The 12,438-nt window shown below is 44.2% G+C and overlaps 1 protein-coding gene across 3 annotated transcripts in view; it reads left to right on the plus strand.

The window, feature by feature from the left end:
• crim1 (cysteine rich transmembrane BMP regulator 1 (chordin-like)) overlaps positions 1–12,438 on the plus strand; it is a 32,290-nt gene that overhangs the window by 7,769 nt on the left and 12,083 nt on the right. For 2 of the 3 annotated variants that reach the window (XM_040137181.1, XM_040137182.1), the window contains exons 4-7: positions 4,402–4,644; positions 8,070–8,249; positions 11,108–11,311; positions 12,192–12,320. In XM_040137181.1, coding sequence (XP_039993115.1) covers positions 4,402–4,644; positions 8,070–8,249; positions 11,108–11,311; positions 12,192–12,320 — 756 coding nt within the window. The remainder of the gene's footprint in view (positions 1–4,401; positions 4,645–8,069; positions 8,250–11,107; positions 11,312–12,191; positions 12,321–12,438) is intronic. The other variant, XM_040137183.1, reaches the window with a different exon arrangement.

Below are 12,438 nucleotides of genomic sequence, written 5' to 3' on the forward strand. Positions count from 1 at the left end.
ACTTGTTCCCACAAATCTACTTGCCCACCTAAGCCACCATCGTCCTGCCTCTCTCTGCCCTTGTGAAAGGACTGTTAGTTCTGCTCGGCTGCAGCCTCTTTGTGGCAGGGCTATTACTAGCCGAGCCAGACCGCCACTGCCTGGAAGGGACGCAAGACGTCTGAGCACCGTTTGTTTGTGCACCGTCTGCGGAAGCTGAGGCCCCTGTTGTACCCGGCAAGGTGCTGGTTTGCCAGTGTGTGCGTATTTCTATGTGTGTGGGTAGTGATTTCAAAGAGGAAACAAACCTCTTGTGTGACAATCAAGACAAAGAACTTCCCTTAAAGGCATGTTGGGATTACTGTCAACCCACTCACTACTCATGGTCAGCCGCTAACAGAACCAGCAAGCATTAGGCCAGCAGGAAAAGCCAAGACACACAAATGAAATCTTAGAACATTCCTGCGTGTCCAGCTCTAGCCTTCACCCCATTCACTAAATCTTGGTCTAAAACCCAGCTTAATGACCCAACCATAAACATTAACAAATCAAAGACGCCACGACCAAAGCCCAAGCCAGCTCCTGGTGTCCCCCAGACCCATTTCTCCTATTATCAGCTATTCTTTTCAGATACATAAGGCCAAAATTCATACATAACTCAACTGCCTGTTCCAGAATTTGTTCAAGGCCGTCTACCCCATAGAGTATTTTCTACATTTGCTACAGATTATGGCTGAGTTATTTTTTTAGCTACAGTGTCCTCTTTCGGACAGTACACATGACAACTGTTTAGTTTTGCTTTCCAGTGCTTTATGTATAGTATCCTGTAGCAGAATATGTTCCCCCTTTTCATACGCATTTTGTGCCAGATAAAGTGACAGAACATGCGTAGTGTTGCTCTCTGTCTGAGTGACAGGTCCTATAGCCTGATAGAGGTCCCGCACGCTCTTTGTCGTAGGCCTAATCTTATTGTCCATCTGATGTTAAGGAAAGGGTGTGTTTCAATGGAATAGAAAAATGCTATGCACTCTTGCTATGTACACACACAAACACATACATGAATACATCTGTACATCTGCAAATGTGCACCTACACGTAGACATTCTCATTACCTCACCCAAACATGCTCATTCACAGCTGCAGCGATGTTGCTCAGGACACTGAGATCACGTTTTTCATCTGCAAATATTTAGCCAAAGAGTGAGAGAGCAAGGCGGGCAGGCAGCAGATTCCAGCTCGCTGGTTGCTGTATGTCTACGCCTGGCTACCTCAAGCTTCTGACCATGGTGTGAAGTTCCCACCAAGTGTTTCTTCCAGGTGACCCTGTCTGTGCCTTTTGGCCTGGACGCCCTCCCAGGCCTGCTCCACGGTCCTTACATATATACTCACACACGCTGATACACACAGTCAACAATGGTGACTTTCTCAGCTGTAACTGCTGGTGAGCACTGGGCCAGACCCCCACAGCTTTACGTGAGAGACGGCCCTGATGTGTCCCCTTGCGGAGCAACTTTATAAAACCTTAGGATAGACCAAAAACCCACGGAGGGCAGCTGGACTGAGACAGCTTTGTTCACCCCTGACTTGCTTCCAAAGTCAGTCGGTGAACAGAACTCACATTGTGCTCTTTTTCCATGAGTAAACTCAGCCCTGTCAACACAGCGTCCTCTGCCTGTCCGAGCCGCTCCGGTTCAGATACTGCACTCCTTGTATCCGAGCTTAAAGGGAAGAAAAAAACCCATTTAGAAGGGAGATGTTTTTCTTTCTTCAATGAGCTGCTGAGATGCCAGAAATTTGCATTGTTTACAAAAGTGACTATTTTGTGGTAATGAAGCAATTTCCGTATCCCACCTCTTCCAGAGCAGCGTCAGGTGTGTGGAAATTGCTTCACCTGTGAGTGTGTGTGTGTGGGTCAGTATATTGCTGCAGGTTGTGCATTGGGGTCAAAGGTTTTCCATTCTTTGCTATCTTCCAGTTGTACAAGAGCACATGTTGCTTAATCTGCAGAGGGAATTTATCAAGCATACCAAATCAGGCCTTTTGTGTTTGTGCAAGCTGGAGTATGGCCACCATTGTGATATGAAGATTGGTTCTGTGGTTGCTGACTCACTAATTACAGCCATTTATGCTCTGAGTTAGAACAAACAGCACAGGATAAAATCCATTTGCTGCAGACTTTTTCCATCTTCTCTGTCTGCCTATTGTGCTTATAAATGTGCCCGCTGGAAAATGATATTAATTGGAGATGCAAGGGCTGGACCGTTTCCACAGATGGATAGAATTCTATTCATTTGAATGACAATGGTATGTCTGCCAGCTGCTTTTCCCAGCACACTCTAACCCCAGCCATTATCACAACTGAAAGAGTAATCAGCCTTCTTTGGGACACATAAGAAACACAGAAAGTGTTTTTCAGTGCAGAACATTGTGCAAGATAGTCCCAGGGCATTTTCTATGGCTTTAAACACTGTGAGGTTTTCATATGCAAAACCAGTCTTTAACAGAGCAGCAGCAGACTGCATTAGATTTTATTGAAAGTAAAACATTCGCCAATCAGGGCTTCCAACTGAAGTTTATTTAACTCCAGCATAGGAAATAGGCCAAAAACCGTTAAAAGGTTTGTAGCCTCCCTTAATTCAGGGGTTTTCCCCTCTTTTTCTATGACACTATTCAGCTACGAAGTTTATCAATGAGAGCTTTGTGGTGGCCCTCACTGTTCCCAGCTTGCTTGAGTAAACAGTACAGTACAGATACCTCACACTCCTGATCTATTAATCTTGAATCAGAAAAATTCAACATTTCCCCCATCCTCAATTTCATCTGCCAGAAATGTTACCCCCACCCACCAAAATACAGCAGTCACAGTCTTGCAACCCCTTTCCTCAGTCAGGTAGACATTAAATGGCTACTTAACCGCAAGGACAGCAGAGCATCAGGTCAGACCAGAGAGTTCATCTTATGAAGCTGGAATCATGAGAATATACAGAACGATTCAGAGGTCCTGCTGTAGAGTTGAGGACTGGCAGAACAGAACTATTATCAGGGGATTAGAAGGCTGAACCCCGAACTGCTCACCAGTTCAGTTTCTCCATCTGGTGGCAGAACCAAGGGGGATCCACTTACAGGTCTTCAAATGTCAGATATGAGGCACATCCTCTGAGAGTCTTGTGTTCCGCGGTGGAGCCAGCACCGGTTTGGGAAGACCATCAACAAAACTCAGCTTCTGGAAACATTACCAAGACCCCAAGCACAGTTACGCAACCCCAGCCTGTTTTATTCCCTTTCCGCAAAAGCCATATGTATGCAAAGATTGTCAAGTATTCCTCACGACTAAAACATAACCCACTTCATTTAACTTTCTTAGAAGGCAGGCATTTGTTGACATGTCTCCTCCTTTAAATGTCAGTGATGATTAAAACTAGATGTACAATGACCAGACTTTCCACATTCTCATCCATGATCTCTGCGCTAGTTAATGCTGCCTTTAAACTCTTCCTCCTAGTTGTAAAAGTGCAACCAAGTGTGTGTGTACTATGCTTTCAGCATCAGACCTGGTAAATGACTGGATGTGATACTGCTCTCCCCAATCCTTCTCTTTTGCCTGCACTGTATACATTACAGTGACACTAAGAACCAAAATAAACACGTCCCTTTGGTTTGGGTAATCCAATCTTTGTAAGGTAGCTACTGTTCTCATACAATGTCTGTACAGAGGGGAGCTCCACTTTTCTTTTCCTGAACAGGCTCCAAAATATACGCCTTAGCCCCTTGCCTAGATTTCCAGTACCCCTGCACCTCTTTCCCCCCTAACAAGGGGTATCAGAGCTATTATGTTGGCTCTGGCAAATGAATAGTCGAACACATCCTGGTATGCTAAGTGAAGGGGAGATTCTAAACTGGCAAGAAGAAAGGCTCTGTTGAAAGTTGGCTGGTATTAATGACTGGTTTTAGAGCGTGAGGGGCTGTTTGGATTGTGAGCCAGTCGAGCCAGGCTGGGTGGGATCAGAGGCGCGTAGACAGGATATGCAGAGAGCCTTGTCGTGTCTAGAGCGCCGCTCTCACTTCTCTGACAGGATGCTGTAAAGCTGTCACGGACTGAAGTGGGGATCTGATGACTGTGCACAGAATTTGTGTTGGGTGACTGTGTGAACTCAGCTTTTAGACCGTAACACAAGTAGCGCTGTTCTAAAGTGGCTCAACTGACACTACGAGGAGTAGGCAGACCTCACACACACACATATGCAATCCCTCCTTCCTCTAGGAGAACAGTGTGGGCACTGTCAGAGTCTAGAGCAGTTGAAGGAAGTGGAAAAATTAAAAAGATGCCAAAGCTGTGTCACTGTTTTTGTTTGCATATTCTGTTTTCTGCATAGCCACCTGTATCTTTGAATGGGAATGTGCATCCATATCCGTGTGTTTCAGAGGAGCTGAGGTGTGCCGGGGTGACATGTCCTGCTCTGCAGGTGCCCTCCTGCCCCCACGGTTCAGTCCTGACCAAGAGTTACACGCCACCTGCTGGTTGCTGTCCCTCCATACCTCCCCAGTGCACATGCGACATCCATGCCTGCCAAAAGCCCCAGTGCCCGAGCGGACAGCGAGCCGTGCCACTCAGCCAAGCCAGCGGTCAGCCAGGAGACTGCTGTGATGTCCTTGAGTGCCAGAAAGGTGATTACACTGAACTGCACACTACACAATCTGTTTTGATTGGTCTCCCGCTGGGGGTAGCAATGGCACAGTTGGTGTGAGATTCATCGCCTTTGAGGAGACAATTATTTTCTTCAGAGTAAGGCTTTCCTCCCTGCTGACCAAATGTCTACAGATGAAAAGGAAAGTTGCTGATTGGATAATTACTTTTGGGCTGTTTATCAGGCTTGGCCGATGCCTCCCAGGGTGGCATGGTTCCAAGATATTTTTTCAGGGGTGTAGCTGCAAATATTTATATTGCTTGAAGGGATATTAAGTATAATGGGTCTTCCAAAGAAGATTGCTGGTCTGAAATGAGCTTGTGCAAATATTTTCTCACCAGGTGAGAAAGAGACAGAAGAAATACAGGAAAAGAGAAGTGAGAGAGAGCAGATGTTGATCACACACAGGGAGACTTCAGCGCTCTCTGTCGTGGCCCAGAGGCAATCAGGAGAGTCAGGAAGGCAGGGAGGGGACCTGTGGTATTGGTCTGTTTACTCTGCGCTCCCAACAAATATTCGCTGTTTTACCAACAGAACAAATTCCCATTCTGGCCCCTCCACATGTATAAATGAGTGCCATGTCCCGGAATTAATGGACTTAACGAGCCCAGTGACCAGAAAAGTGCTTAGGCTACGAATTTGCTCAACAGAAGTGCAGTGTCAAAGGGTTCCTGTCTGGTCACACATCCAAAGGGAAAAGGTTCAACAGTTCATTGATGGGAATGCTTTTTATGTGCTCCAGTCTGCCAGTGGGGAGGGTAATCGAGTCCGGCAGGCCAGCGGGGGCTGAATGACAGCCGTGGGGGCCATGGGATCAGTGTTTTGATAACAAGTGTCTGCTGCTCTTTGGGCCTGGGGCTTGATGCCTTTTGTGCTGCCCCCACCGTCTGTTAGGCCTGCATGACTGCGCGCCGTGTCAGAAAGCTCCACAGACAGGGACATGGACAAGGACATGCACTAGACCCCCTAGTCACCTCCCCACTCCTGTAAAGGCCCCCAAAGTACTAGCTACAAATACTGTAACTTACAAATATAGGCTTTAAGTTGCTTTCAAATAACATACCATATCCTGTAATGGAACGCACTTTAAAACGGGCCCCCATTGTCTCTGAGTGTCAGGCTTGGACTGATTAACTTGTTTCCATTGCCCGCTTGGCGGTGGCCTCATATTTAGCCAGGGTCAGTGTGTGTAGTGACAATAAGCCCCACCTGTGTGTTTTGGCCTCCATCGATGATAGACTCTTTTCACTGTTGGCTGGAGAGCAGCTGTATCTGGGTGGCAGAGCAAACCTGGCAGCGCCGTCCTGACCTGACGTCATCTGATGTTACAGATGTCTCTGTTGGATATTGTTTAGCCGTGGTCTGCTGTTTATCAACACTTCAGCTGGCGCATACCCTGCATACAACCCCCGTAGTTTGCCCTGGATACAGAGTAGGTTCGGGACTGCACATGTTCTTTTAAGATTTACCCCTGTGTTAAGCAATAAGGCTGAGATCCCCACACTGATGGTCCTCCAGGAGGTCAGCTTTGTTATAAACATACAACAGCAATGCCCTTGGACATGAGTTAGTGGTTGTGTTAGTAACATAAGTTAAACTCATATTTCTACATTGCCATTTTATATTCTGAACTGATAAAAAGTATCACTGTAGAGTAAATCTTAATAAGTCCTTTCATTGTTCTTCTGTAAGCAGTGTCACGTTTCCCACTGTGGTTTTGCTTTATTTGCCTGTAAACCCAAAGAAGCACCAGTATGACAGTCTGTTGTGAATGATTATGACAGCCTTTGGGTCAGTGTTTTATGGCCCATCCATCTCAACATCCAATCCTCACCTCAATTTAGAGAAGACTGAACATCACAAAGCATGACTGGAATTTAGACTCTGTGCCGCAAGTTGTTTTAGGGATTACTATTAACAAACACTGCGGAAATCACATGTGAGCATCCCCTCATGTGACTTCCTATTGCTTCTGTGAGCGTTAAAAAACGTTGCCGTGCCTTTTGATTTTGGCCAGCTAAAGTGCTTATTGCATTTTCTCTGCTTGGTTTTGCTGCACGCAAAGCAGGGCGGCAGGAATACTGAGTGAGAGAGGAAAAGGCAGAAAGAATGGAACAGAAAAAGGGTGAGGAAGAGAACAAAAGATGAACAAATCCCCACTCTACTTTCAACTCAGTCGGCCCACCTGCTTTGTATTAGAGCACAACACTGGTTGTCGGGAGGGATGGGGTCATTGGCGCAGACACTTTGAGTCTGCACTCAAAGGTATGGTATACAGATGCCACTGTAACCTCTGCACTCATTTATAGAAACCACTGCCCCACATATACCTGCATCTACATTTACTCGTTTGACTAGTGTAGCTACTCCTCTATGATTCTGGAGACTTTCTTACATAATGACATTGCCTCACCTACCTCATGTTGGAGTGTGTTTAATGAGAAGTCACTGTTTGGTTATTAAAGATCTTATAATGTTGAGATGTCATGCTGTCATCTTCCTGTTCGCAAAACTAGCATCATTCATTTTGAATGACTGATCACATTTGTTTCATTTTGTAGAAATTGCAACTGAGGACGTTATTATAGCTATTTTTTAGCTTTTCTTTGTCTTTGTTTTTCTCAAAACAAACTGAAACACATACACATTCCTGCAAGAATTCAGACACCTTAAGTGTGCGATTAGCAGGTCAAGGTTTTCCTGTACGTGTATGTGCATGCTTTACTGGGCCAGTTGTCTATACACAAGATCAAAGCTTGGTTTTCCAACGGTGCTGTTACTAAGATCATTTTATTTCATAGTAGAAGGAATGCAGTTTAAAGAGGTTCTAAGTGCTTGGATGCTTTCGGTGAAGGCAGGCCAGAGCATTGATTCACTCCACCTGTCGCCAGCCTACTGAGCACAGAGTCTGCCAAAATCCGCAGACCCACTACTGTTTTCTTTTACTCGGCACTGCAAGAGTCCAACGCCATTTTGAGACTTGATAGATCCCTGTGAAATCCCTGCTCATAGACTTGGCTTTGTTGTCTGATAAATGCCATTCCACTCTACAGGCTTAACCTCAGCCATCAGTGTCTACCTCAGAACTATTTGGTTCAGATAAACATTTCCATCAATAGCAGAAAATAAGGGGATGTTTATGAATTGGTTGTATACAGTAGCGATAGCCTCTCACTGATCAAGCTTGACAATTGTGATGAAAACTGCATTTTTCTGTCGTATAGTCATGAGGTGATAGTTCTGGTGTTAATCCCTGCCAAACGTGAAGGACACCTGCAAAGTGCACAGTGCCCTCATTCGTCAGAGCAGAGTGTGTTTCGCATTATCATCCCCACATGGTTTTCAATTTAAGATTGAGAGCATCTGTCTGATTCTTATTCTTCTTTTCATTGTTCTTCTGCTTAGTGTCTCCCAAGTGTGTCCATAATGGGAAGGAGTTCTCCGAGGGAGAGGTGTACCGCATGGACCCCTGCTGGCTGTGTCAGTGCAGAGGAGGAATCTCCTTCTGCTCGAAGGCAGAATGTGTTGAGCTGGACTGTGAAAACTTCTACATTCCTGAGAACGAGTGTTGCCCTGTCTGCATAGGTACGTTTGTTTACTTGATGTGGCAACTTAATTCTTCATTTTGACAAACATGACACTGTTTAAATGAGGAGTTTCGGATTTACACTTATGTTTTTGAAGTTTAAGCCACTGGTGATATGGCAAACAGTGGGCCTGTGTGGCTAGTTGGCGGAGTGGAAAGCTGATGCAGGAAGTGTAGAAGTGATATCAAAATCGACCTTGCCTGATGCTTACCTTCAATGACCCTACCTTAATGGCTTCTTCACATAACCAGCTTCCACAGTTGTTAATATACCAGGCATACAAGGGGCACACGAATTTCCACTGGGGAGAGTTAAGAACATAAAAACCCTCTTTCAGGATGGGTGCCTTGGCTTTGTGATATCTGACTCTGGCTTAATAGTGGGGACCCACGCGCAAAAAACACATGCTCAAAGCCAGGTTGAGAGCTCTGATATGTGCACTTTAGATTGTTAAAAAATGGGGTTGCAGCACATATGGCAAACACATTACAGTATGACAGAAGCCTGTGGATGGAGACAGTAGCCAGCCTTGGCCTGTACCTGCGGGGCTACAGGTGATCGGGCATATGAGAGAGAGGGAAGAAGACAAAGAGCAAGTCTGCAGAGGAGATCATGTTATGTCAGTGTTGGAGGTACACCTGGAATGTGCAGGCATTTAGACGGTATGGAATGCTTTCATCTTTTTCTAATGGAAAGCTGCTCTTACTTACTGCATGGCTCACTGCAAAGAGCATTGGCTGTAATGTTCAATCTGGATTAAGAGGTGTATTAAAGGTTACCTGGTTGTGATTATACTTAAAGCTGTACTAATCAGTATTTGAGTATTACAATAGATCATTGTGAAGGGGTTGCTTGTAATGATAAACCCACAGAGAATTATCACCTCTCTGCAGTTCTCCTCACCTCTATGAAGCGGTTTAGCATCTTTTAACTACTGGTTTTGGTTTTAAAGCCCACAACTTTACTACTTTGGTTCATTATTACTACTCACTTCGTTTACAACTCTTAGGCAGCTGTTTTTAGCAAAGAACACTTTGTATGCTAAATGCCCGGCACCGAACATCAGACAAAGTTAGCAACTAGCTGGTGAACATAGTGGAGCATTTAGCAGCTAAAGAGCCAGATATTTCTATCATGAGTTGATTTAGACCAAAAACAGAGTTGAAAGGGATGTGAACATTGGACTTAGATTTATCTGGTGTCCAGAAACACAACACAAAATAAATGCTAATTTTGTCAAGTCTTTTAGATGTGTAGATGCTAACACATGCTAACTCATTCATCGTAACAAATTTATGAAGTAATAATGGATCAGTGCCCTGACCTGTGAAAATCATTGAATGCAGTTTTAATTAAGAAGTAATTACCAAAAGAAACCTGTTAGTCATCTATGACATCAATAGCAAGTTTGAAGTGGATTTACTTTTTTTACACTGAAAACTTGATAGCATCTTTCATACATGACTATATGACTTAGCCTGTGAAAATAGTTGTGGAGAAGCTTTGTCATGTCTTTGAGAATTAATGAAGTGTAATTTTGGCTTGGACTTGGAGACAACAGATTTTTAACAGAAAGCAAAGTGAAAGAAGCTATCGAGCTGCTTTATGGGAAGCGTAGGCTTTAGGGTGTTTGGAGGTTGACCAGCATTGGGGAGAAAAAAAAAGCAGGATATCTTGGTCGCTGCTGCATCAGTTTCAATCATTCTTTTTTTTTTTAGTCTGTCCCTTACAAGTCTCCCACTTTCATGGAAGTGAAATGCTAAAATCATGGACTGACACTTTAAAGTTTCAATGTAAGGGTAATGGTACAGCATATGTGAGATTTACGCAGTGAGAGAGAATGTGAATTGGAGAGAGAAAAAGAGTTCCTGTTCAGGTTAATCACAGCCAGATGGAAGGAACTTCAGCAGTCCAAACTCGGCTGGGATCAGATAGGGCAAATAAGACCCCTGTGTGAAGTATACAGCACCCTTTCTCCCTCTGACACACATTCAATAACGCACTGAACACGTAAACACACAGAAATAAGTACACACCTTCCTTTGTTTCACACGGACACACAGAGAGAAAATGCTGAGACCACCTTCTAACCTCTGCTGCCAGTAAACGGTGTAACAAAAACAATTAAACTGGTTATTGTAAGTGAATAAATTGCTTCCACAACTGGGCTCAGGCATGAGTAGAATGGCTGCACAGATCGGCTTTTAAACTGTCAAACTTTATTGTTCCTACTAATGGCTACAGATCTAACATTTTTTAAAGTGCTGTCTTTGCTTTGGAGTGAGATTTATGGTATCAAACGCTGACCTAGCCTTTGACCCTCATAGCTGAAAGTCACATGGATGAGTTCAAACTTTTAGCCAAAAGATGAGTGGACACTAAGGAGACTAGCAGTTATGAATGTCATCACCCTTGCTGTGTTTCTAATTGTTAAATCTCTCTCAGGACGACAGAGCAATATCCCAAACTTAATCTGTCTCATTTCAACTTAAATCCTTACATATGTTATTGTAAAGCCAGGGGCCTCTCCCCACTTATAAAAGTAAATAAGTCACCTAAATTTGAACATGTTCTCTCCATAGTTCTTGGTGACAAGCCAGTTTCCATATTTTGTTAGCTCCCTCATGGAGTATCCTACTTCCCTCAGCTCTGGTCTCACTTTGTCTCCTGTTAATTCAGTTACAGTAGAGGATGTTGCTTATGATACATTGGACTTTAGCTTTGGGCTTAAATTCCATTCATGGTAGCCAAACCAAACTATACATGTGACTTACCTAAGAATCAGATCAAAGATTCTCCTTTTCTCTCACTTTATTCCTTAACCTACAATGTGTATATCTCTTTCTTTCCTCTCAGATGTAGAGTTACTCTCGATGGACAGCACTAAGGCCAGTTGCTGGGTGAATAATAAGCTGCGAGCTCATGAGGAGCAGTGGAAAGAGGATGACTGCACCTTTTGCCAGTGTGTGGATGGAGAACCGCATTGCACAGCAATGGCCTGCAAACAGAGCTGCCAAAATCCTGTCAAGATCCCTGGAGAGTGCTGCCCTTTCTGTGAAGGTATAGAGAGTTATGTTGCACCTCAAACCTTATCTTTCATATTTATCATATCTGGTGTTTAGCTCGTATATATATGAAGTACACATTAGCCAACATACTACGTGTAGGAGGTTCCTGCGGCCCTGCAGCTTTGCAACACGGGCCGTATCGCCATGGGCTCATTAAAGGGGAGGCCACAGAGCATTCTTCGAGCTGCAGGGTTCTTTGTGTTCCTTTATTACCCTTGCCCACCAAAATGAGACCCACCTGTGTGTGTAAGACTGGCGTGCTTTTAACGCAGGAGGCTGCATAATTGAAGTGGATCCTTTTTTTTTTTGTGAGCGTAATCAGTTACAGCTCATTGGGCTGCTCCTCCCACTGAACGTGGCAAGAGACGTTTGACGGGAATGGCTACGGTGCATGTATGTGTGTGTTGTACCAAACCGTCCTCATTTATTGTGGCTTCTCAGTAAAGCTGGCCCTGATTCAAGATTGTCTGGGCAGTGCCAGAGCCTGACTTCACACCAGGGGTACACTCCATTATCGTCAATGGTTGTCCTAGACTTAAAACACAAGACACATTCAACTTATTAATGGGAGACAGTTCCACACAATAAGACAGAGAGGTATAATCCCCCTTAGAGTGTGACCCACCCTGGTGTAATTGCTCTACATTTATCTGTAATTACTGTTTACTCCAAAATAAGAGCAGTGTAAATAGGTAGCTATTACAGTTGGCATAAAAACCATAGATGAGGTATTACACCTGAGGGGATCCTTGCACACATATATAAAACCAGAACAAATTCATTAGAGGATGGTTTGTTCTTTGTTGTATACTTTGAATATTGTTGCACTCAACAGCAATTTCTCAACCTCATTCTTCTCTTTTGTTCTCCAGAGCCTTCTTATGAAACAGTGAGCCCCATGCTATGTCCTCCCCTGGAAAACTGCTCTCTGTCAGGGAATGAATGCCCCTATGGCTTCCAGCAAGACAAAAGTGGATGTCTTCTCTGCCAGTGTCTCAACAGTAAGTTTACTTTCCTCACATTTTGTTGTACCTAAATGGTTCAAGTTGCAGAAGCATGAACATGACAAATTTCCTTTGACATGCTGCTTCTTGCACTTTTGCACTTTTGCATTAAAGT

The sequence above is a fragment of the Xiphias gladius genome, chromosome 10, assembly GCF_016859285.1.
Source record: "Xiphias gladius isolate SHS-SW01 ecotype Sanya breed wild chromosome 10, ASM1685928v1, whole genome shotgun sequence".
NCBI classification, from domain to species: domain Eukaryota; kingdom Metazoa; phylum Chordata; class Actinopteri; order Istiophoriformes; family Xiphiidae; genus Xiphias; species Xiphias gladius.